Source organism: Globicephala melas, chromosome 11 (assembly GCF_963455315.2).
Source record: "Globicephala melas chromosome 11, mGloMel1.2, whole genome shotgun sequence".
Classification (NCBI taxonomy): Eukaryota; Metazoa; Chordata; class Mammalia; order Artiodactyla; family Delphinidae; genus Globicephala; species Globicephala melas.
The window spans coordinates 2,431,196-2,456,045 of NC_083324.2; the positions used below are offsets into that span (position 1 = coordinate 2,431,196).

A 24,850-nucleotide genomic window follows, 5' to 3' on the forward strand; every position below is an offset into this window, starting at 1 on the left:
GGCGCTTAGATGATGTGGGCTTCAATTTCGTCTTCCCTGTTAAGTGCCGCCCCCTCCAGGAAGCCCTCCTGAATGGAAGTGTCTGAACGCTCCCCTCCCAGGGCCCGGGGTTCCTCCTCCTGCGACCTTGCTCCTCTGTGAACCCACCACCCCTGCTGAGCCCAGAGAGCTGGGTCTCCCACACCCAGCGCAGGGCACGGACTCCCTACGCGGCCAGTGTGCACACCATCCCAGCATGGAAGATGGCGCAAGGACAGCCTGCCTTGACTGCAGGCTCTCTGGGGGGCCAGGCGCTGGGCAGAGTGCACCCACACGGCCTGAGTGGTTTAATCCTTCCACCCCCTCCAGGGTAGGTGCGTTCATCAACCCCTCTCTACTGGCAAGGACGTGAGGCACAGAGAGATTAAGTAACCAGAGCAAGGTCACACAGTGGTGCAGGTGTCAGAACCACGCCCTCTGCGTCACTGAGGGAGCATCTGCCCCTGTGAATGAGCAGACGAGTGATGACGCAGATGGACTCACGAACCAGTGGGGACAAGAGGACCATGAAGACGTTCGAGGCCCTGGCTCCAGCACTGAGCCGCACAGCACATGGCAGAGGAGGGGCTGCCGCCCCCCGCACCCCCGTCCCCTGATAGCTCATGGCCACCTGACCCTGAAGGGGGGGTCTGCCCTTGAGCCTCGGTCTTCGAGCGGGGACGCTTTTTCTTCCTGACACCTGCCCCGCCCCCACCTGAAGGCCTCGATCAGCCGCTCCACCTTCTGGGCCTCCCCCTGGACCCGGATGTGCGCCTGGAACTTCCGGAGAGCCTCGTCCAGCTCCATGGCGGAGAAGTCCATCTCGTCCACTACGCAGCTGAAACGAGAGGAGAAGGCCCCGTCAGTGTCCCCTGCCCACCTTCCCGCCGGGTGCAGAGGCAAGCGCGGCTCGCAGAGGGCGGAGGGAGCACAAGGGGTCAGCGCAGGGAGGCCCGAGAGGGAGGGCGGCCGCAGTGGGCTCCCTCCTCCACAGGAGGAGATGGAGGTCTGGGCACCCACTGGCCCTGCAGCCACCGCGCCCTGGGCCTGCCCCTCACGTCAACGCTTTCCCAGGCATTTCTGCAGGGCCTCTGGAGGAGCTGTGCTGCCCTCACCTGCCGATCCCACAAGGAGGGCAGAGCTGGGGAGCTGCAGGTCACAGGTACCTCTTATCACAGCCCCGCCGCCTGCTCCTGCCTCTGACCATGACCCTGAACAGTAGATGGGTCTGCAACAGGGACCCTCGCCTGACCACCCCCGGTGGGGCTGCAGAGACCCCGGCCGTGGGCCCCCCTCCCCTGGGGCGACGCTCTGAGCACTCAAGGCTGTTGGGGCAGGGTGAGGGCAGGGGCCCCGCAGGACAATTCGCTGACCAGCATCCGATTAGGATGCCTGGGGGGGGGTCTCGCTGCTTCCTGAGGCCGCTGCTATTTTCTGATCCGAGGAGAACAATGTGCGGATTTCCTACGGACTCACAGGCAGCTCGGAGGGGGTGTTGGGGGAGAGCAGGGGTGGCTGCAGGGGAGGGGGCCAGACCACATGGTCTTGGGCCCCATTCACGGAGCAGCTAGCATGTTCTCCTGGGACGGTTCCTCCCGGATTTCGAAGGGGGAGGGGCACCAGCCACACTATCAGGGCGGGGCCAGAACAGAAAGGCGGGGCTGTGAGAGAGCAGCCCAAGCGGGACAGACGCCACAGCCGGCCACAGGCCAGGCACCGCCAGCGGCTCGCTGCCTCTCCGGTGTGTTTGTCTGTGTGACTGAGTGAACACTAGTGTACATATATGTGTGTGCACGTGGGTGTGTCTGTATGGGGGGGCACCCAGGCCAGACCCCCCGCCCCTCCCCAAGCCTGGGTCTGCTCACCTGTGAAACAGAGAGGCCACAGCCCACGCCCCACTCCTCCCAGGGCGCCCGGAGGCGGCAGGTGTGCGTGGCCAGGCCGCCCTGCCGTTTTTGCTGAGGGTCAGTCTTTACCCTGCTCTGATCCCGTTCCTGGCCCACCGGCTGGGTCACCCATCCCGCCTGCAGTGTCTGGGTCGGCAATGTGCCCACGGCAGGCCTGGAGCTGCACCCCCAGGTCCCCACAAAGGGGAGCAGGGCACCTGCTGGCCCTGGCTCCTTGTCTGCGGAAGGGGTTATGGACCCCTGACACCCCCGCGGACGAGGTGAGGACACAGCCCGCATGTAGCACCTGCCCAGTGACCACAGGACCCAGGTGTGGTGGCTTTCTACTCAGGACAGTCTGGAGGAGGACCGGGGGTGCAGGGTACGTGCGGGCAGGACTTCTCAAAGCTGTCAGCAGTTCCCAGGGGGCTGGAAACCTGTTCTTCTGCAGGGTTCCAAGTAGCTGAGAGTCTATGGCCCCCAGCCTGGTGGGCCCCTCACCCCATCTCCCGCCAGGAGAGGGAGGAGGAGGGGGGCTGAGCTCCCCGGTTCCCCTCCTGCTGCCCCTGCGGGAGGTTGGCCCAGGGGTCGCTGGGCCGGGGGAAGGGGCTGGCCCTGCTGGATGGGGCCAGAGGTGCTGGCAGGGTATCTCCCTGTGTCTGGGAGTCAGAAAGACAAAGGGGAGCGGGGAGCCTGGGGTGTGCGTGGGGCGCCCCCAGCCCCACTCACTCGAGCACGTCGCGGTTGAACTGCTTCTGCCGGTTGCCCAGGAACTCCCCGATCATCTGCCGGCTCAGGCCCTTGCGCTGCAGCAGGAAGTGGGCCACCCCCACCGGCGTGTCGGGCACGAAGCCGCGCTCGATGAGGTACTGGACGCCCTTCTCGGGCTTCCTGGGGGACAAGAGATGGGCTCAGCCGGGCGCTCCCACCCTTCCAGCTCCCCCAGCCCTCATCCCCTCCTCCTCCACGGCACCCTGTCCTGCCCCACCCTGAGCCCACAACGCAGGGGAACCGGGATGGCTTGGGCCCTGCAGGAGGGCTGGGCCAGCGCAGGAACACGGAGGGTGCCGGGGGCTGGGGGGGGCACAGAAGGGCCCCACCCCTCCCTGCTCCGTGGTCCCCTCTGTGCCGAGCTTCCAGGCAGGCTGGAGGGCCCCGCCCAGCACACGCTGGCCGCCTGTGGCACGTGCTCCGTGCCGTCACCGTCTGAGGACCCTGCATGCCAACTCAGTCCCCACACTACTCCCTGGGGTTGGCACGCTCGTCACCTGTGCTGCCTGACAGCCACGTGACCTTGCTGGGGACTCGAGTGCCCGTGTCGTGAGACTTGTGTGTTAACACAGTCGGGCGCCTGGAACGCTGCACGCAGTAGGTGAGCAACGCCTGGAACGCTGCACGCAGTAGGTGAGCACCGGGAAGGTTTAGGATAAACCTCAACGGACGGCAGAGGACGTGGGGGCGCAGTGCTGGCCCCACCTGCAGTCAGAGGCCTGAGGCGGGGCTGTGCCGGCCCCATGGGGCCGAGCGTCCACCCAGACCAAGAGCCCGGGGGCCGGGGCGCCCTCAGGGGCTGAGCAGTGAGCCAGCAGGTCCCTTCTTCCCGTTGGCCTCGGGGCCTGGTACCGGCTCAGCTGACCTCACAGGGAGGCGGTGGTCGAAAGAGACAGGGCAGGGGGAGGTGCCACTGAACCCTCCCTCTGCACCTGTGACCCTCGGAGGGCGGTGTCCTCCTCTGACGAACCCGGAGCCTCGGAGCTGCGGAGCCCTTGGGTATACCCGGCACCCCACGCCTTGCCCCAGTGGTAGAAGTCAGTGTCCTGCTGGCCCCTGGGGGCATGGAGGTGAGGGCCAGGATCTACCTGCCACCACCAGCCGTGCGCTGACAGCGGGTCCCGCAGATGCCGTATTTCCACACGCAGGCCAATCTCCAGCCTCAAGATGACCCTGCTATTTTTATCCCAGGTGGCCACACACCCCAACCTTGCGCTCAGAGCTGGGCAGGGAGCGACTGCCGGCCGCCTGGGTCCTGGCACAGAAGTGGTCACCGAGTGGCCCCGTTCCCCCACATCCCCGTTCCTCCCGGCAACCCTGGGGTCTCCAACCAAGAACTGCCCCAGCCCCAGGCCTCTCCAGGCACCGGGCTACTGGTGCTGATGCAGCAACCGGGGGTGGGGTCGGGGTGGGGTGGGTCACGCTTCCTCACCGCCAGCTCCACAGCGGCCCCCGCAGGACCCCAGCCCATACCTGACCGCCCCCCACTTCCACAGTAGCCCACAGATGTGTTTTCTTCGGCCCACACGACATTAACAGAAAGAATTCCAGTTGGTCGCCAATGTTTAGAAACCGGGAGCTTGGACACAGGACCCGGATTTCCGGCTTCTCTTGAGAAGACAGCGTGGCAGTCCCCGGCCTGGATCCCATGTGAAAGTGACTGGAGAGCCCCCTCTCGGGCGCCCTTGTCACCCACCCGGGCCAGCCTGGCCCACCGAGGCCCTGACACCATGCCTGGTCCAGCCCAGCCTCGTCCTGCCGCCCTGGGGTGGCTGCTCCCCTCTCCGCCCCAGCTGCTCCTGCCTGTGTTCACAGGCCAACGGCATGCAGCCTCACAGCTGCCAGGCCCACCCTCAGGGCCCACAGCCTTGTGGGAGGGGCAGGCTGCGCAGGGGCCGTAGGATGAGGACTCCCCACGGCGTAAGTGCCGCATGCCGACTCTGTGCCGGGCGGCACTCTGGATGACAGCGGCGAGCATGGCTGGCCTCGAACGCCCGGCACGACGGCTGCCACCGCCCAGTCTGAAGGGCAAAGTGGCCGAGCGAGGGTGGGAGGGGTTCTGGCAGGGGAGGCAGAGGCCTTCTCTGAGCAGGTGACACAGTGACAAGAGTGCTCAAGGAGCTTTTTGGTGGAGGCAATGGCGAATGCAAAGGCCCTGAGGTGGGAGTGGGTTTTGTAGGATGGAGGCCATGAGGCTGCTCCAGGGCTCAGAGTAGGGCCCTGGGGGAGGGGCAGCGGGGTGGACAGGCCGCAGGAGCATCTGGCTCTCCTCTGAGTGGCATGAGAAGCCTGGCATGCTCTGAACAGGGCAGTGGAGGGACCTGGGTCCCCGTTTAAGAAGCCGCCTCTGGCTGTTCTACGGGAGCCCAGGTGGGAGACCCTCGCAGGCACCCCAGCACTGGTGCAGGAGTGGGGGAGGAGTGGCGGGCTCAGGACACCGTCTGGGGGCAGCGATCACAATATATGCTAGTGAACCCGCGTGTGAGCCCGAGGGATCCAGCTCTCAGCCCGAGGCCAACGGGGCAGGAGCCGCATCCACCTGGCACCCTTCACAAGATGCTGCAGGAGAGGAATGTGGACTGACCAGGCCACGACCAGAGACCAGGGGCTCCCAGCAAACTGAGAGGAAAGGTGCTGCGGCTGGAGGTACAGGCGGGGGTTCGGGTGGGGGCTCCAGGCTCGGGATGCGCGCGGCTGGCAAGGGGAGTGATCTCCCTGACCGTGGAGAGCCAGCACTGATGTGAGTCCCTGGCCCGCAGGATCTTGCTGGCCCCCAGCTGCCCCCCGTGTACTCCATGGGCCCTGCTGGGCAGGGGTCCTGGGTCCACTGGCCCCTCACAGGGCTCCGTGCTGACCGGAGCAGCCCAGATGTCCTGCGTGGGTAAGTCACACACTCGGTCTGCTGCTCACCCACAGCCCTGCCCACCGCCCTGGGGCAGTGAGGGGCACTGGACGGGCTCGGGCCGAGGCAGAAGGGTAGAAGGCACGTCCTGTGGGGCTCCGAGATCCCCCAGAGCGCCCAGGGGACGCCATGGAAAGGAGCCTCTGCCTGCCTTGTCCCTGAGACACTTGATGAGCGCAGCAGGCCTGGCCAACACGCAGCGGACGCGGCGAGTGAACAGAGAAGTGCACCCGGCTGTGACAGAGCCCACCCGACCTGGCAGACGGGCTCCCCCTTCCCTGCCTGCGAGCTTGAACGCGGCTCCAGGCCCTCGGGACTAAAGAGGCGCAGCCTGGGGCCCTGCTGACTGTGCACCCTCAGGGGCCAGCGGGGGCCCGGCCCACACAGCGCATGTCCGGCCAGAGAAACAGAACGTGCTGTGTCTGGGGCTGGGGCCGATGTGGCTCTGGGAGGGGGTGCTTTGGCCCGTGTTCCCAGGACTCTGCCCTAGAACCTTCAGGGCCTCCCAAGCCTGCAGGACAAGTTCCGGCCCCTCACCCCTCATCCACTTCTCCATTCACCCCAGGCATCCATCCAGCGCCTGCTCTGGGTGGGTGTGGCACCAGCACACCTGTGGTCTAGACAAAGTCCCTGTCCTTGAACACACATCCTCACTGGAGCGCGATGAACTCCCAGGAGAGACGCTCACAGGCATGGCTCAGATCCCAGCTCCGCTCTCTGGCTGGGTGACCTAGGGCAAGTTACCTAACCTCCCTGTGCCTCAGCCTCCCCACCCGGGTAGTGGGGACAGTGACAGTGCACACAGCAGAGTCACTGTGCAGATTAAATGAGTTAATGCCTCTAAGCCCTTGGAAAACACGCTGGTTTTATGGCTGTTTAAGAAAAGGGTCAGCACTAGGGCAGAGCTAAACCAAGGGGAAGCCGTAGTGACCACAGAAGGCCTGGACTTCAGATGGATGGGGTGAGAAGGCGTGGTCCAGAAAGGCCTCCTCGGGAAGGTGGCATTGAACCTGGAGCCAGGAAGAAGGTCCCTGGGGGCGGGAACGACCAACGCAAAAGCCTTACTGGACACGTAACAAAACAGGGCACACCAAAAAAAAACACAAAAAAACCCCAAAAAACCCCCAAAAACGGGGCACACCAAGGGGGGAAAGTGGTGCAGGGGTGGTGGTGGGATGAATTGGGAGAGTGGGATTGACATGTATACACTAACATGTATAAAATGGATAACTAACAAGAACCTGCTGTATAAAAAAATAAAATTCAAACAAAAAAACGGGGCACAGAAAGGCGGAGTAGCTGTGCACCAGGCTGTCCAGCGAGGGAGAGCCAGGTTCTTACCCCTTTGCGGTAGAAGCCCGTAAAGTTCCACTCTATGCTCCCAGCCCAGGGCTGCAAATCTGCTCTGCCCACCTCTGCGCAGCCAGCTCTCCCCATCTCTCCAGGTTCCCCTGACGACTCCTTCTCTAGCTTTCTGACCTCCACCCTCCAGGACCAGCGTCAACGAGGTGCAGAGGCGACATTTTCACCATCTACACCTGACGCGCTTCTGCATCCCGGGCCCCCGGGCCTCTGCCCCTCACCCCCACTGCCCGTCCTCTGGGCCTGCGAGCAGCCTCTGCTGTCCCCAGGTCCAGCTTTTCTCGTCGACTGTGCCAGGTGAGCACGTGCAGACCACAGTGGTGCTGCCCTCCTCGCACCTCTGTCCTCGAGCCTGAGCCCGGGGCTCTCGGGAGGCGGTTACTACGAGGCCGGGCTCTGCACCTAAGGACCACCCACCTGCCGGAACCCCTCTCCTCCCAGCAGGGTCTGCAGGGGCCACAACGGCTCCTCCTGTCGCTTTCACTTGCTATAGCAGCTGAAGAGACATGGACGTGGGCGTCTGCCCGGCACCCTGTTGGCCTCTGGATTTCCCACACCCCCCTCGAGCTCCGCCCCCTGATCCCACGGGCTGCCCGTACTCCAGTCAGAGTGCTGCACCCCGCTGACCACGGCGAGCGGTTCAGAGGGCGCCGGCGGGAGCCTCTCTTCCTGCAGGGCTGCCATGAGGCTGGACCACGAGCCTGGACTACTGGCTGCCCTCCTGCCCTGAGGGCGCGATGGTGGGGCACGGCCAAGAGATGCCCAGTGGCTTTTCAGGTACACGAACCAGTAAGGCCCCTCTGCTTGAACCAGTTTGATCAGATGCCCATCATTTCCAATGAAGAAGGGCCTCATGCACACAGAGACCAGCACGGGGTCTGCACAGACACCGGCAGCGCCCGAGGATGCCCCGAGGTTGGAGGCCGAGCCATCCCCGTGCTGTTCTCACTGGCCGCAGGGGCGAGGGATGGATTCACCAAGTTCAGCACCCAGAGGCCCTGCGCCCGGATGTGCCCTTCAACTCCGGAATCTAGGCTCGAACCCCTCCAACATCCTGCAGAGAAGCGGCCACCTCCCATCGGCTCGCACACCTGCACGGCCAGCAAGCCCGTCGCCTCCCCACACTGCCTATTTTATCCAGCTCTGATTTTCACAAAGTTCTTTCTGATATTAGAAACCCAAGCTGAACGTGGCTGCCGGGGTCTTTTTCGCACTTATCCCAGAGACAAGGTGGAAGAATTACCCTCTGGCCCTCATGCACTATTAGTGTGAACGTAAACTGGTACAGCCACTGTGGAAAACAGTATGTAAGTTCCTTAAAAAACGAAAATAGAGCTACTATATGATCCAGCAATCCCACTCCTGGGCATATCCAGACAAAACTGTAATTCGAAAAGATACATGCACCCCTGTGTTTGTAGCAGCACTATTTACAATAGCCAACACGTGGAAACAACCTAAATGTCCATGGACAGAGAAGTGGATAAAGAAGATGTGGTACAGATATATACAACGGGATGTCAGCCGTAAAAAAGAATGAAACATTGCCATTTGCAGACCTAGAGCTGATCATACTTCGTGAAGTAAGTCAGACACAGAAAGAAAAATAGTACATGATATCACTTATACGAGGAACCTAGGGAGTTCCCCGCTGGTCCAGTGGTTAGGACCCCGTGGTTCCACTGCAGGGGGCCCGTGTTCCATCTCTGGTCGGGGAACTTAAGATCCTGCAAGTCGTGCAGCGTGGCCAAAAATAAATAAATAAGTGGAACCTAAAAAATCATACAAATGAATCTATATACAGAACAGAAACAAACTCACAGACATACCGTAGAAAACAAACTCATGGTTACTCGGGGGAGGAGGGGGGGAGGGAGGGACAAATGAGGAGTATAGGATTAGTGGATACTGGGAGTTCCCTGGCAGTCTAGTGGTTAGGACTCAGCATTCTCACTGCCATGGCCCCAGGTCCAATCCCTGGTCGGGGGACTAAGATCCTTCAAGCCGTTCAATGAGGCAAAAAAAAAAAGAAAAAGAAAAAAGAAAAGGATTAATGGATACAAACTGCTATCCATAAAATAGATAAGCAACAAGGATTTACTGTAAAGCCCAGGGAATTATATTCAATATCTTGTAACAGCCTATAATGGAACATAATCTGAAAAAAAAAAACCCCAACTAAATCACTTTTCTGTATACCAGCACAATATTATAAATCATCTACACTTCAGTTTAGAAAAAAGAGAAGGAACTGGCATGGCTGGAACACCCGTGAGGCCTGCCCCGCACTGCCTCCCTCCCTGAGGCCCTCGGCACCAGCCAGCCCAGACCCGCGACAGCACTCTGAGGGTGGCGTGGGCCGGAGGAGTGGCTCACGTCAAGGGGAATAGGACCCTGATCTGCAAAGACCCAACTCAGAGTGCTCGTAAGAGAGCCACAGTCACTAAAACCGTCAGCACGTCCAGCACCAGCAGACGGCCCGGCACAGCCAGCACTTCTGGTTCTGCAGCCTCGAGCCAGCGCCTGGGGTCCCGCGGCCGGGCTCCCAGCAGCCACGCCTCCCAGGCCACCGTGAGAACTTGGCAAGATGCTGCACACGAACTGCTCGGCACCAGCTGGCAACTTAACACGCATCTACGCAGGCTGGCTGTCACCACTGTCCTCTTCACTGGTCACAACAAACGTAACGCCCAAGGCGCACGGAATCGGGAGCCCAACCCGGGCTTTGCCGCTTACTGGGAGGCTGGCCGATCCCCGAGCCCCATGGATGTTGTAAGGATGGAACCTCGGAGCACCCCAGCCTCACTGCGGGGCTCTCTGCAGCAGCTCCAGCGGGCAGTGGCCGGAGGAGCAGGCAGGTGGCGACCCGGTGCTGGGCGGAGAAGACCTGCCTCCAAACCAAACGCAGGCCCTGGGCAGGGAGGGACCTCGGAGGCCAGGTGAGCAGCTCCCTGCCATCAGGAGTCCCGGCACACCAAGTAGTCTCCAAGGCCCGACTTACATGCTCCTCAGACAAGAGGCCCTCAGTCCCTTCCGACGGCACCATTTCATCAGGGGCGGCTCTGGGGAGGAGGACACTCGTCCAGAGCGGGGAGAGGGCTGGCCTGGCCCATGGTCACCTGGGCCCACGCCCGAGGGCGAGAGGGAAGGGCGTGAAGGAGCGGAGGAGGATGAGGTGAGGGGCACAGGAGCAGGGCCCTCCGTGGGCAAGCAGGTGACAGGCCCGGTGAGGTCCCGCTGGGTGCCCCTCCGGGCTGTGGGGTGCGGACCCCAGCTCCCACCGCTGTGGCGGACACCGCAAATATGAGGCTCCGCCCCCTGGACTCTCAGTGCACACGCGAGGCCCAGTGAGCGGGCGGGGCCACGGAGGCCATGCTCCAGGCCGCAGTCCCTGCACTGGGCTTTACGAGGGTGTGTTCAGGGGCCAGGTGGCGGTGGCGTGAATCCCAGTCTGGCCATCCACCGACCGTGGGACCTCGGGCAAGCTACCTCTGGGCACCTCAGCTCACCCAAACTGTAAAGCGGACTAGTGACGGTCCCCTCCCTACGGTCTCCCGTGAGCACGGTGGGCTCGTACAACAGCACCGGGCACGTGTCAGTGCACGCGGGCATCAGCCACTCCCGTGCTCCATGCTGCTCTGTCCGCTAAGCCACCTCCTGGGTCCTCTAAGGCCCGAGCCCCAGGCCCCCTGCACTGGCTCCGGACGCAGGAGCCCCGCGGACCACAACAGCTGCCACCCGCTGCACCCTGGACAGCGGCTCCTGGTTTCACGGTCTCTAACCCTCATTACGCCCTGTGGGGGCAGGAACCTCATGGCCAGTTTCTGGGCGCAGCCAGCAAGGCTCAGGGTGCACGGAGGTGCCGAGTCCCTGCAGCGGATACGCTGAACTGGGGCTGAAACTCTCCTGCCTCGGCTCCCGGCCCCGGCCCGGTGCCCAGCGCTGCGAGCCGGACGTGCAGTCCTGGAGCCTGGGAGGCCATCTGGATGCCAGGCAGACTGCGGCAGCCTCCTCTGTGGCCCCGGGGACAGCCCCTCCCCACCACCCTGTTTCATTTGTTTTCCCTCTCTCCTCCCCAGCCGGCTACTCACCCACTTTGGATCCAGCGCTCAGGCCCTCCACATACCCCCTGGAGGGGGCGGGTGTCTGTGCTGGAAAGCTCCCTCCCGGGAGTGGGTGGGACCTGAGAACTGTTTGAAAGGCAGCCTGGGTGTGGGCCTGGGTAGGGGTTGGGGAGGGAGGGAAATGGTGGGGGGAGAGGAGACCCACAGGGAGAGCGTGCAGAACAGAGGTGGGCAGTGGACAGGTGGGGGTGAGAGAAGGGTGCCAGGAAGGGGAAGGACAGAGGCGCGAAGGTCCGGCCTCCCAGGGAGGGGCCCTGGCCTCGGGCAGCAGGCTGCCCAGTGTGCGTCCTCGCCCAGCGGCTCCAGGGCCTGCTCAGGGGCATCCGGCTCCCAGCTTCGCTAGCCCCGCACAGGGCCTGGCCCTCTATCTACTCGGGTCGGACCGCCAGCCCTTTCTGGGCCTGGTGAGACTCGGGAGATGGCCGGTGGCCACAGTGCTGTGGTTGCGCCTTCAATCCTCCAAACAACCCCCTAGGTGGACAACCAAGGCCGAGGAGGAGAAGACTGAGGACGGCCAGAGCTTGTAGCCGCACGACCTCCCAACACCTGCCCCGCACGCCACTCGGAGGAGCCAGCCTGCCACCCGCCCCTCTCTGCATGCGAGACCCGCGTCATCCAACGGCGGGCTCTGAAGCTGGGGGACCATCCTGGACCCGCACTGCCAGGGATGCAGCCACCAAGCACGTGTGGCCGGTGACCGCCTGCACTGCGGCTTGCCACCGGGGGAGCTGGACGGACTGTGGTTACCTTCAATCTGAACTTAAACACCATCTGTGGCTGGACCTCACCTCTGTCCCTCGACTTGTAAAGGGGCGAGGTCCCCCAAGCTCAAGGGGCTCCAGTGCCAAGTCCACCAGGAGTTTTCATGGTCTTAACGAGCTGACTCTGCAATCCATGTGGAAGAGTAACTACCAACAAGGGCCAAGACCACTTTTTAAAAGAACAAAAGAGTGGTTTCTGTTCTAATACAAAAACATATAAAACTGAAAGTCTGATGTTGGCAAAGGAACACACAGAGCCTCTACCCACTAGCATGGAGCATCGCAGGGTCTTTATTCTGTTCAGGGCTGAGTCCAGGCCCCCTACACAGGGCCTGGCATGCAGCAGGTGTTCAATAAACATGTGCCAAGTGAACGAAAGGATCCAAGCACAGGCCCTGTTCACGTAGGAATTAGATGGGATTTCAAGTCAACAGAGAAAGGACAGACTCCTCAGCACACCGTCTGCAGACAACCAGCTAATTTACAAAGAACTATAAAAACTACACCCCTCACCTTGTACCGTTCTCCAAAACAAACGCCAGGTTAAAGTCCTAAAGGATATAAAACAAAACTAAGAAAGTCCTGAAGAAAATATTTTAAAACTATATTATGACCTGGGGCGGAGCCTTTTAAAATGAAACATAAAAAAAACAAAGTAATAAACAAAGAGAACACTGATGAATTGACTACATATATATAAATATTGAATCATTATGTTGTATGCCTGAAACTATGTTACATGTCAATTCCACCTCGATAAAAAAAATGCAAAAAAAATTAGTAACTTCTGACCAACAAAGCATACACAAAGTTAAAAGATATATAATTAAAACCCACTGAAACTGTACACTTCATAAAGGTGAATTTTATGGTCTGTGAATCCTATTTCAGAAGTTTAAAAAAAAAAAAAAGAAAGCCAGTGACAGGAAGAAAATATTTGTAATTACAAAGGATTAGTATCCACAATATATAAAGAACCACTTATAAATCAAAATGAGAAATAACAGAAAAATGGGCAAAAAATAGGAACAGGCATTTTGTAGAAGAAAAAACCCAAATGGCCGAAAGACACACATACGGATGCTGCATCTTAGAAGCAGGCAGAGAAATCCAAATTGAAACAATAGAGATACTATTTCTACGCTTTGATTGGGGTGGGAGACAAGGCTGGGCGCTGTCCACCGTGTGAGGAAACGGGCCCTCCAGGTCCAGCTTCAGGCTCTACTTCAATGGACAACACGCCCACGTGAGCCCCAAACACCGCCTCCTCCAGCTATCCCCTTCCCCAGAGACTCGGGAGCGTGTGGGAGGGGCAGGTCCACGGTCACTGTCATGTGGTTGGTGACTGTGAAAACATGGGAGCGAGTGGCCAGACCACCCTGGACAGCCGCACGTGGACCCCACGTAGCAGCACACAGACCAGGTGGCCCGCGGCACCAACGGGAATGGCCTCCAACAGCAAACCGCGTGGCAGCATCACAGGGGGGCAGTGTGTGTGGCCTGGGCCCAGGTAACGTCAACAGGGGCCACGGGGACAGCAGAGAGGCTCGGGCCCAGCTCGCCACACGTCTGGCGCTGCTGAGCATCCCATACACCCGCTCATCTCCAACTCACACTCCGTGAGGTGGACACTATTGGGCTCAGCGCCACCATGCAGATGAAGCCGCCGTGGTAGAGACCGAGCTGCCCAGGGACACAGACAGGAAGTGCAAGGACCGGGGTCTGCACCCAGGCGGCCTGGCCTGGAGCTGCGCTCTGGACCACACATGCACAGAAACCCTAGCTTGAAGGCTTTCAACTTCTACGCAGAGTGGAGAGCGTATTCATGCGTTACAGGTGTAATTAAAAACTAAGAGAGCCAGAAAGAACCTACAGAGACCAAGGCTGCTCGGGTGAGGGATGCAACTTTTTCTGGCCTCCACCCGTCCACCCAGCTGGGACTCCCACGTCAGGACACAACGTCTGCCAGGGACGAGGGAACCTCGGACACTGGGGGAGCCCCCAGGTCATCCCAGCCTCCCCCATGAGGATCCGAGATGGTCCGGGAACTGGCTGTGCCTGGAAGCAGGTGGGGGCAGGCTTTCGGGACCGACCTCGGGATGGGCTTGGCAGCTCACGACCTCCCCGTTCAGCGCACTGCTCTGGCCACGGACTGCGTGGCAGTGGGACTGGTCCTCACATGCAGATGGAGTCTCAGGAGAGCACCCCTGGCAGATGTGACGGGTCCAAGACTCTTAGTCCTTAGCTGATCGAGGACCAATGACGCCCAGCCCCTAGTGGGGGACTGCACAGTTCCCCCATACCCGCCCTTCAGGACAGGTCTCTCTGAGTCCCCCAGCCGGCGCTGCCAGTTGCACCAGGGATGGCTCAGAAGTGCCCCCCAAGACTCTCCACCCCCGTCTAGCAGAGGAAGCGGGGAGCAGGGAAGCACAGTGTGCAGGTGTCAGTAGCCACCAAGCAGGCTGGCCACATCCCCTCCACGTCCCCCTCCCCGGAGGAGCCAGTGCCAGGCCGGCGTCTGGTGACCCCAAATCCAGAGGCCCTGTGGATGGAAGTGAGGAGAAATCCGAGGTTTAACAACCAGAGCCGCCAGCGTCTTCTCCGAGGGACTGCTCAGCCCGCCTGCCCTTCCACTTGCTATTTTCAGCTGTGCTAAGAATAGTGAGCTTTAAATACCAGCCTCCTGCCCCAGACCTGCTCTCAAGGCTGCCCCGACGGCGCCTTGCCAGAATGTGGCGTGGCGGCCACGCCACGGACCCAACGTACAATCTCCCAGAGGGCGTAGGGCCTACCAGTGCCCTGCTCCCGGGTGCGGGCCCGAGTCCAGGCTGCACGGACACGGGCACGGACCTGCACCCGGCCCGCCCCTGCTCAAAGACCACCGTGCCCGCACCACCCAGGGCCAGACGCTGGGGCCAGCGCGGTATAGCAGGCGCCGCACCATGCAACCCCCCCGGCCCCCACCCCGGAGCCGCCCCTCATCCCGCCCGGGCCGCCAGCGGCCGGGGACTCACTTGTTGAAGAGGTTGAGGCCGATGCGGTAGTGCCGCCGGCGGATGACGTCGTTGCTGAAGGTGGGCGAGTCCCAGCTGTTGCGGGTCTCCTTGTGGTAGGTCTGCTTGCTGAGTGTCTGCTCGCGCAGGCTGTCGCGGGACGAAGACTCGGAACTGCAGTTGATGGTGTCGTTGGAGTTGGATGTGCTGTTCAGGCTGTCGTTGTCCCCATCCGAGTAGTCCGACTCGGACTTGCTCTGCCTGTTGGCCGAGCCATTGATGGCCAGGTGGCCATCCAGGGGCCTGGGCGCCCGGGCCCGTGGCTCCGGCTCCTCCCGGGGGAGGCCCCTGGGGGGCCCATGGGGGCCGTGCTTGGGGCTGCCCTGCGGCCCGCCCAGGCCGCGCTCGTAGGCGCTCTGCCTCTTAAGCGAGCTGCGGTCCGAGCGGTCGCTGAGGTCCACGGAGCTGTCGCTGGGCGGCTCGATGGTGAGCAGCGGGAGGTGCTCCCCGCGCAGCCGCGGCTCCTGTGGCCCCAGCGAGGGCGTGCTCCGGCAGCTGGTGTCCGTGTCCCCCTTGTCGTCCTTGTGGGCCAGGGCCCAGTAGTCCTGGGCAGCACCCCCGGGCCGCAGCCGCAGGTCCGACTCAGCGCTGGACGGCCGGCGGCCCGCCTGCATCGGGGGCAGGGGTGGCGACAGCTCCTCCTCGTCGATGTACAGGGTGACGTCGCTGTACGAGGCGGTCATCTCGTCCAGCTGGCGATGCTCGGCGCCATGCAGGGCCGGCGAGGGCTCGGCGTCCCGGGTCCGCCCCACGTCGGGCGCGGGGGCCCCTTCGGTGTGCAGGCTGCGGCAATTGAGCGCGTCGTCAATGGACTCGGCCAGCGACTTCACCTGCCGTGAGAAGGCGTCCTCCAGCTCTGTGATGGCATCTGCGAAGTCACCGGCCGGGGCAGGGGCCTGGAGGGCAGGCGGCGGGCCCAGGTCTCTGCACTCGGCCGGCACCAGGGCCTCCAGCGGGGTACCCTTGTCGGTCACTGAGACCTGCTTGCCCTCGAAGTAGGAGCTGTGCACCTTCTCCGGCCCCTCGAAGGAGAACTGCATCCTCATGTTGGACAGCACGATGCGGCGTGACATGCGGTTCTCGGACATGGAGCTGCGCAGCCGCTCAAAGTTCTTGTTCATCTGGTACTGGCGGAAGGCTGTCTGGATGGTGCGGGCCGCATGGCGGGTCACGAGGCGGCCCCCATACTTCCGTTCTAGCATCTCCACCTGCGGGGGAAGGAGAGGAGCGTGAGGACGGCCCAGGAGGCCCAGCGCATCCCAGGGGTCAGACCCAGTTAAAGCAAGTGTTCCCTGCAGGACTTCTCAGAACCTTTAAAGAGTGGTGGTTTCCCAAAGTTCTCTGGCCACAGTAGCCTTTGGCCCTGGTGTACCTGGGGCATGCAGTTGAATGAGACTTGGAGGTGGTGGAAGAGGTGCAGGCAGCCCCTCCAGAGAGAGGAAGCTCGCGGCAGGTGCAGGTTAAGAGACCGGCCCGAGGGGCTTCGCTGGCGGTCCAGTGGTTAAGAATCCGCCTCCCAATGCAGGGGACGTGGGTTCGATTCCTGGTCAGGGAACTAAGATCCCACACGCCGCAGGGCAACGAAGCCCATGCGCTGCAACTACTGAGCCCGCATGCCACAACTAGAGAGAAGCCCGCGCGCTGCTACGAGGAGCCTGTGCGCTGCAGCAGAGGATCCCGCACACCGCAAGGAAGATCCCACATAACGCAACTAAGACCCGATGCAGCCAAAAAAAATAAATGAAGAAAAGCGAGAGACGGGCCCGAGACCCAAGCAGGCCCTGGGTGCTGAGCACTGGCTGCAGGCCTCCAGCCCCAATTCCGCCTGCGGCACTGCCCGAGGGCCTGGGTCTAGTCCTGGCCCTGCCCTTGGCAGTGGAGTGACTCTGAGAAGCCTTGCTTCTTGCAAGGCTTGCTCAGTCCCATCAGACGGACCTCGCAGGGCAGCGGTGGGCACAGGTGAGACAGGCCCTCGGCACATGCCAGCTGGGGGCTGAGGAGGTGCAGGACCCTCAGCTGCACTCCTGGGAGGTGTAGACAGTTTGTGAGGGGCCCCAAGTCCCCTCCGTGGCAGATGGGGAAACTGAGGCCCAGAAAAGAGGCCCAGCACACCCCTGGAGGCCTCCAGACGCAGAGCAGGCTCCGTGAGCCTGGCGATGGGGCCGGGCTGCAGGCAGGCAGGGGCGCTGGGACTCCCGTGTGCCACGTGGGCCTGTGAAGTCCTAGGCTCATGCTGGCCGAGGACTCCGGACAGCCCCCAAGGGCCGCTCCCTGTGCCTGCTTCCCGAGTGAGGCCCGAGCCCGCTCTTCAGAACCCGGGAAAGCCCAGGATAGGGAGCTGGCTGGTCGGCCAAGCTGAGCCCTCGGGTGCTGGGCAGGGTGGCCCCTGATGTGGGTGGGAAGGCCTCGGGTCCCTGGGAGTGAGGCGTGCTCATATCCCGAGGGGGCAGAGCACCGCTGTCTGCTCCATGCAGGCGCCACGCCCACACCGGTGGCAGAGGGACAAGGTCCCCACCCTCAAGAGGCCAAGGCCGTCCAGGACAGAGGCACACGCGTCACTGAGCAAACCCCAAGCCATGGCTGAGTGGGGCAGACGGCTGCTCAGAGCCGCCTGAGGGTGGGCCGGAAGGGGGAGGGGGGCTCCGTGCCTCACTCAGGACTCAGGGTGGGTCCTGGTCTCCCTGAGGGATGCCAGCTCCCCCCCCCCAGCCCCGCCCGCGACACAGACGTGCAGCTCTCCGGGGCCCACAGGAGGGGGAGCAGCAGGCAGGGCAGAGCGGCCCCTCGCACGAGAGGAGTTGGGGGGCGGAGTGAGGATCAAAATGACTTTTCAAAGCCCGGCCCTGGAGTTAGCCAGGGCGGGTCTGTTTTTCCTCTCGCCCTGAAGTTACTGAACGGCATCCAGAGAGATGACCTCACTTCCGCATCTGTGAGCAGCGTCTGTTTTCTGGGTTTGGAGTGGAGCTCTGAAAGCCCACGGCGCCGGCAGAAGGCCCACGGCTGAGCTCTGGGAAGCCCTCTCCTCTCCGCCCTCCAAGGCCTGGGCTCCGGGCCCCTCGTGTGGGGAGGAGGAGGGGCACCGTACAGCTCAGAGTGCGCTCCACGGCTCCTTGTCGCCTTCTGACTCTGGATCTCGCGACCCCAGGGGCGACACTCCTGGCCTGAGACCGTTCCCCAAGTCTGGGTCGGGACAGGAGGGACCTTGGGAAGGCAGACGTGGGCTCTGTGCTGCATGGGCAAAGCCCCCTCAGCCCCTCCTCCTGGCCTCCCCCCAGGGGACACACAGACCCAGGTCCGCTCCTACTCAGCTCCCGGGCCCACCGTGGCCACTCATTCTTCCTTCCGGGCCAGAACCAACCCAAGGCCCAGTCTGAACGCTAACTGGGGGTGCAGGGCAGGGACCCCAACCTGTCTGTGCTCGTCTGCTGGGCATCACCCTCACCTGACACAGCGTCTGGTCTGCAGAGGGACCCCAGGAAGTCCCCCACCCCCTGCAGAGGGGGGCAGAGGCTCTGACAAGTGAGGGGACGAGGAGCTGAGAGGCTCACCTCACCCTCCCACAAAGCTGAAGTGCTACCCTTGCCAACTCAGGCCTCCTGCTCAGACAGGAAACTGCCAGGAGGCGTGGAGGCTGAGGGCCACTAAAATGGGGCTCTGCGTCACCCAGACTCTACCCCCTCGTGGAACCGGGCACCCTACCTTCATCTGGAAACTCCTGGGTCATCTGTCCTGTTCCTATTTTCACCTTGACTGCCAGGAGGCTCAGCAGAGAGTCGAATGCTCGGTGGCCCTCAGCATCACCTCCCCACCCCTCCCCTCTTCCCGGCCATCCTTTCTGCCAGTGGTTCTGCCTCTGGCCTTCGTGCCTGCTGTTACCTCTTCCTGGAAGACCCCGTCCTCAAACACCCAGTTCTGATACCACCTTGGAGAGGTCCCCCGCACCTCATCCAAGCTGTCTCCTCCCACAGGTGCTCAGCTTCTCTCCCCTCTTTCTTCATTCCCGGAGTTTGTATCACGCTCTGGAATTAACCTGTGTCTTTACTGTTAACCTGTCTCTGGACCACAGCGTCTGCTTGAGGGCTGGGGCTGCACTCTGTTCCCTGGTGACTCCCCGGCACCCAGTACGGGGTCTGGCACACGGTGGGCATCAGGCTAATGTGCGAGGGATGAAAATGAACAGCTGTGGCCACATTAAGGCTGCAGGAAGCATATGATTACCTCCACAGGCCTCTCTGAAGTTTTAACCTTTCCCACTTCTATTTTAATGGTCCTGCTGCAGACGTGTGTTACTATAAACTGTTTTTGATCCACTTTGGCTATGGGTGAACCTGATAAATGGAACAGAGGCTCCTGCCGTGGACCTGGCCACGAGGCCAAGCGCCACGAGGCCAGGGGTCTGTTTGCTCCCCAATATTTGCCTGACGGGGATCATCTGCTTCAGGCTTTGGCCACTTGCGGGCCCCACCCCCCGTCAGTCCCAACTCACGGGCAGACAGATGAAGACCAGGGCAGGTAGGCAGGGCTGTCCACGGTCACAGGGCAGCGCCAAGAACAGGGAGAGGGGGCCGGTACGGACCGTGTCGGGGGAAGACCCGCCCTGGGCAGTACCCACACACCGCACCGCTCCCCGCAGAAGTCTGGGGCTACACCAGGCCCGGACCTCTGCTCTGTAAGAGACAAACAGTTAGACTGGGGAGCAAACAGAGGGTCCAGGCCAGGGTAGGTGTGGGAGGTGAGAGGGCAGGGCGACTTCTGCAGCCTGGCGTCTGAGGGGCTGCCGGGCAGGTCCTGCAGCCAGGCCGGGGCAGAGGCAGCCGCCCGGGCTCACAAGGAGACTGCGCACAGCTCAGGGCACAGGAGCTGGGGACAGCGACAGGCAGGCCGGCCCCGCACGCCGGCAGCCTGGGGGTGCTCCTGAAGCCTGGAGCTTCCTGTCAGAGCTTCACACAAGAATTCTTAGTACAGTGCCTACTACGTGCCTGCACTCTGAGGGGCTGGGAGTGAGAAGCCTCTGTCCCCTCATGAGCTCTCACTCCCTCTGCCCCCCACCTGCCACCCAGCCGGGACCCCTCCCCTCTCTCCCATCAACCTAAGAGGCCAAGCGAGCAGGTCATGCATGCCCGTCGCTCTGTACACACGTGCCAGCCCCACAGTGGGTCTGGGCCAAGGCTCCGGGGAGGAAGAGCAACCTGCAAGGAGGCGATTTCCCCCAGGACACGGGGCTGTACACTGAGGGGTGGAATGAACAGCCTGGCCTCACTGGCTGGGGATGGGCTCGCTGCTCGGTTCAGAGTACGTGCTCTTTCTGTGAACTGACCGTCCCCTCCCCGAGGGCCCCTCCTGCAGACCTCCCAAGGTTCAGCTCTCTCCTGGATCCCAGGACCTCAACGGCCGCCACGGAACCCAAGTGCACTGGTGGCACCAGGTCCTGACACCCAGAGTGGGCCCCGGAGCCCAGAGAGGAGGGCTGTGAACCGGGCAGAGGCCGAGGCCGGACAGGAACGTCCCCCATCGGCTCCTTCCCTCGGAACCCTCCGCGTTTCGGGAGGAGCCAGCTCAGGCTGAGGCAGAGGCCACGTCCGCAGGGAACAGCCCCTGCCTGGGCGCGGCTGTGGAGCACACAGGGTCCCCTGCGGCCCTGGGCGGCCCCAGCAAAGGGCCGCGTCGTCCGAGGCCGCGCAGGCACCGCAGCCTCCCCCAACCCCCAGCGCCTCTCCCCCGTGGCCCGCGTGGCTGGCCGCCTACCTGCTTGTCCTGCAGGTCGGAGGAGAGCTCATAGCTCTCGGAGAGGGATCGTGAGCGCTTGATAGCCTCCTCCTCGGCCTGCTTGCGCAGGATGGAGGTCGAGTGCTGCAGCTTGGGCCTCCGCGTGCGCTGCTGCCCGGGCGGCCCCGCATACAGCCCATAGGCGCCGCCTGGCGTGTGCTCGGAGTGGTCCGGGCCCAGGCCGGAGCCGGGCGCCGAGGGGCCCTGGTGGTAGGCGGAGGGGCTGTCCAGCGACGTGCCAGTCTCGCTGCTGGGGGCCTCGCCCTCGACACTGCAGAGAGAGGACGGGCCTCCGGTGAGAGGGAAACCAGAGCCCAGGGCCCCGCAGGCATCCCCCCACCCTCCTACAGGTGGTCCCCAGGGGCGGCGGAGGCCGAGGGCCGTGACCCTCGCCTCCCCTTGCGGTGATTCCACTTTCTCTGTACAGCTCGCCCCTCCTCACAGCCAACACCCCTCCCTGAAGGACTCTGTTCACTGTGCGTCTCCCACGGGAAGGTCGGCCCCGTGGGTCCACTGACGAACCCAGGACCTCGAGCGGGCCCGGCCCAGAGCAGGTGCCTAGTGACATTCACTGACAGACAGCGGGTCCCGTCCCCTCCACTCCCTCACTCCCACTGCCCGGTTTAAGTAAACCACTCTTTTTTAAAAAAAAAAAAAAACAATAATAAACAGAACGAGTCTTCACTGCATACCTACGGGAGAGTCAGGCATTGTGCTGGTGTTTGTTATGGGCTGAACTGGTCCCTCCCCCACCAACATTTTTATACTTCAAGCCCTAACAGCCAGCACCTCAGAACGTGTCTGCATTTGGAGATTGTCTTTAAGGAGGTAACTGAGTTAAAGTGAGGTCCTGAGGGTCCTAATCAAACTGACTGGTGTCCCCGAAGGCGAGATTAGCCCTCCAGAGGACAGATTATTAACCCCTTTTCCAGGTGAGGAGACTGAGGCCCACACAGCACAGGCCTTGTCCGAGGTTGCACAGGTAGAACGTAGGTGAGTTGGGATTAAAGACCAACACTGGGGGCTCCCCTCCACCCCACCACCCTCGTCCCAGGCCTGTGCAGATCCCTCAATCTTCCAAGTGCCTGGTGGGGGGACAGAGGGGTGGCTTACTTGTCCCGAACTCATGACCTTAGAAGACTGGGGACACAGAGAGAAGGGAGAAACGTGCAACCGAGTTTCTGGCAGCTTCTGGCGGCCTCTCCCGAGGCGCCCTGCCACTCCCCGGTCCATCGGATCCCTGGGGCCAGGGTGGGGTCCCTCTGGAAGTGGCCCGGAGGAGGGAAGGGCTCACAGACCCCGTGAGCTACAGTCCGTCCTCCAGAGTCCCGCCTTTAGAACAGTGGGAACGCCCTGCCTTCAGCAGCCTCTGTGCCCGGCCCACCTGCCCAGCTCCGCCCCCACCGTCCCCACGGGTCCCAGGGCCTGCAGAGCCAACTGCCCAGCGTGTAACATGCCTCCTGCGGAGGGGGCATGGGCACGGAGGCCCTGGAGCCAGCACACCCCAGCCCACCTGGCTGTAAAGCCCAGCACATGCTGCCCGGCAGGCCGTCTAAGAAGAGTGCAGGCCTTCCGCTCTGGCCCGCGGGGATCGACGGCGGGTCTCCTGCAGCAGAGGACATCCCAGCCGGTGCCCAGGAGCTGGGGTGTGATGAGGGTCCTTCCACGGGGAAGAGTCCTGGGTGCCTGGCCTCAATGCGGCTGTGAGTCAAGGGCTCACGCTCATCGCAAGGCCTGGCCCCTGTCCGTGACCCAGGTGGGCCGCCTTCGGTGCCTCAGGCCCACCACCACTCGAGACCCTCCTTGGCCGCTCGTGGTCACCCGGCAGCAGCTTCCTCGGGGCCTCGTGGGCCTGTGTGGGCAGCACTGCAGACTCTCCCGTTCTCCTGATAAGGCCCACCACCCGGGACGGACAGCTGGAGGGGAGAGTGAAGGAGCCCACAGGCCCGAGAGGCGATGGACGCCCCGGAGGTGCCCGCGGCCGACCGGAGCCCCGGCCTGCGCCACGCCTCCCCTGCAAGCACTTCTGTCAGAGCCTCTTCTGTCTTTCCCAGCGAGAGGGTGACAGCAAACAGAACCGTGTCCTTGAGGAGAAGCAGCCGGGGCTCAGCTCGCCAGGATTCTAAATCGTCTCTGAGCCCTGAGTCTGCAGAGGCCACGGAGACAGGGCGGGTTCCGTGCAGGTCCGAGCGGGAAGTCCCTCCGTGCCTCACGGGCCCCTACTGCTGGGGGCCTGGACTCTCCCCCCAGCGCCCGACACCCCCCGACAAAGGGGGTGTCCACCCTCACAGGGAAGGGGCTTGGCCCCTTACCCCTACCCCGCCCGCGCTCACCTGATCTCGGAGCGACGTGAACAGGTGTCAACAGGTGAAAGGCCGTCCCCCTATCCCCCCGCAGTAGGCCGGGCTGGGCCGGTGTGGGGCAGAGGGAGCTGAGGAAGGACAGGCAGGGGACTGCCCCCGACCCACGGCCATGCTCTACCCTGCGGAGGGGCCAGGCCTGGCCGCCCGCCTGAGCTCATGGACAGGACATCTGTGCGGAGTCCCTCCGTGTGGAGGCTGGGCCCCAGCAGGAGGGGCGCACTCGGGATCGGATGGGGATGGAGGTGCTTGGGGGGATGCAAGGGCTTTCTGGGGCTGTGCCAGCCCGGGGTTCCTGCTCTGCCCATGACCTGGCTCCCGACCGTCTCAAGCCAGCAGGTTTCAGAAGGTGCCTGGCGGAGAGGGCCAGGCCTCCTTCCAGGCCAAGAGAAGGGGCTGACAGTCACCTGCAGCCTCTCCCCTGTGAGCCCGACCTTTGAAACACCCCTGCCTGCCCACTTGTCAGCAGGTGTTCCAGGCCACCGCCACCGCGGCTCCCGGGATTATCACTCACGCCCCCGCCTCTCTTCTCCCCACGGCAGTCAGAGCAATCCTGACCAGACGGGAGCCACATCGAGGGCCTCCCTGCTCCCCGTCCCACTGGGAAGACACCGTCCTCCTTGCAGTGCCCTTCAGACCTGACCTTGGCTGACTGCACGCCGGTCCCTCTTCCGCCTGCTCGTTCTATTCCAGCCTCACTGGCTTCCTTCCTCCCTTCTCCAAGGGGCCAGGCAGGCCTCAGGGCCTTTGCCCTGGCTGTTCCGTCTGCCTGGAACGCCGTTCCACAGATCTCAGCACGCACCACACCTTCACCTCCCTTGGGTCTTTACTCAGTGCCACCTTCCAATGAGGCCCCCACTACTCGCCCAAGTTAAAACCACACAGCCCTCTCCCCAGCACCCCTAGTCCCACACTCAGTGGTCTGCCCACCAGCACGCTGTATAGTGTGATGTATTCTTCCTGTCTTTCCTTTGCCGGCTGCCCCCCACATCAGTATCGGAGCCCTGTGAGGACGTGGGTCATTTTTCTGCGTTGCTGGCTGACGCTCCCCAAATGCTGACACATGTGCCAGACTAACGGGGCCCAGCGACACCTGCTGAGTGAGTGCAGGCACTTTCCAGGCCAGCCACCTGCCGGTCCCGGAATGTGGCTTCTTACATCACCCCCGCCGGTACATCCCACCTGCCCCAAACCTAACCGGTGACGGTCGCCCATCACCATGCAGTGACGGAGCCAGAGTCCCGAGCTGAGTCACCAAGTTAGTCCCTCCCCGACGGCCAAACCCCGCTTGGGGACAGATGGAATGGGGCCTCACCCCATTCCATCTGTCACCAAGTCCTGCCGAATCTCCGTGAATGGGGTCCCTTGAGCTGTGCAATGTGGCAGCCCTTGCACGCCCCAAATCCAAACTTCAAACCATCCCGATAAGAAATGGCCAGGCCATCCTACTGCAACCAGTATGACTCACTGTCCTCCAAGAAATGAGTGGACAAAAGCGAGCAGAGCATGTAGTGTAAGAACCCATCTTGAGCCAGAGAACATCACTCCTTCATGGTCCCAAACACAAGCGACATAGTATTAGACACCGAGAGAGTCTCCTTAACCAGAGCCAAACCCCTGGTGAACACAAGGACAACGTCTGACGTGAAACGCCTGCTGATGACAAGCACGGGCAGCAACAGATGCTCTCAGGACACGCTGCTCTAAATATTTCAGGGCAGCAGCTAGACCTGGTCCTTGACCTTCAGTCCTGCAGATGCTTGACCTGAACCCATGGAGACGTTTACCCACATCCTGGAGCTCAGGGCTCGAAGCCCCTCTGTCCTGGTTAGCACTCGCCTCTGCCC

The 24,850-nt window shown here is 62.4% G+C and overlaps 1 protein-coding gene across 10 annotated transcripts in view; it reads right to left on the reverse strand.

Annotated features, from left to right (window-relative positions):
* IQSEC1 (IQ motif and Sec7 domain ArfGEF 1) overlaps positions 1 to 24,850 on the reverse strand; it is a 330,236-nt gene that overhangs the window by 21,535 nt on the left and 283,851 nt on the right. For all 10 annotated transcript variants that reach the window (XM_060307267.1, XM_060307269.1, XM_060307268.2 and 7 more), the window contains 4 exons: positions 20,623 to 20,914; positions 14,839 to 16,085; positions 2,634 to 2,795; positions 734 to 856 (listed from right to left, as the gene is read on the reverse strand). In XM_060307267.1, coding sequence (XP_060163250.1) covers positions 734 to 856; positions 2,634 to 2,795; positions 14,839 to 16,085; positions 20,623 to 20,914 — 1,824 coding nt within the window. The remainder of the gene's footprint in view (positions 1 to 733; positions 857 to 2,633; positions 2,796 to 14,838; positions 16,086 to 20,622; positions 20,915 to 24,850) is intronic.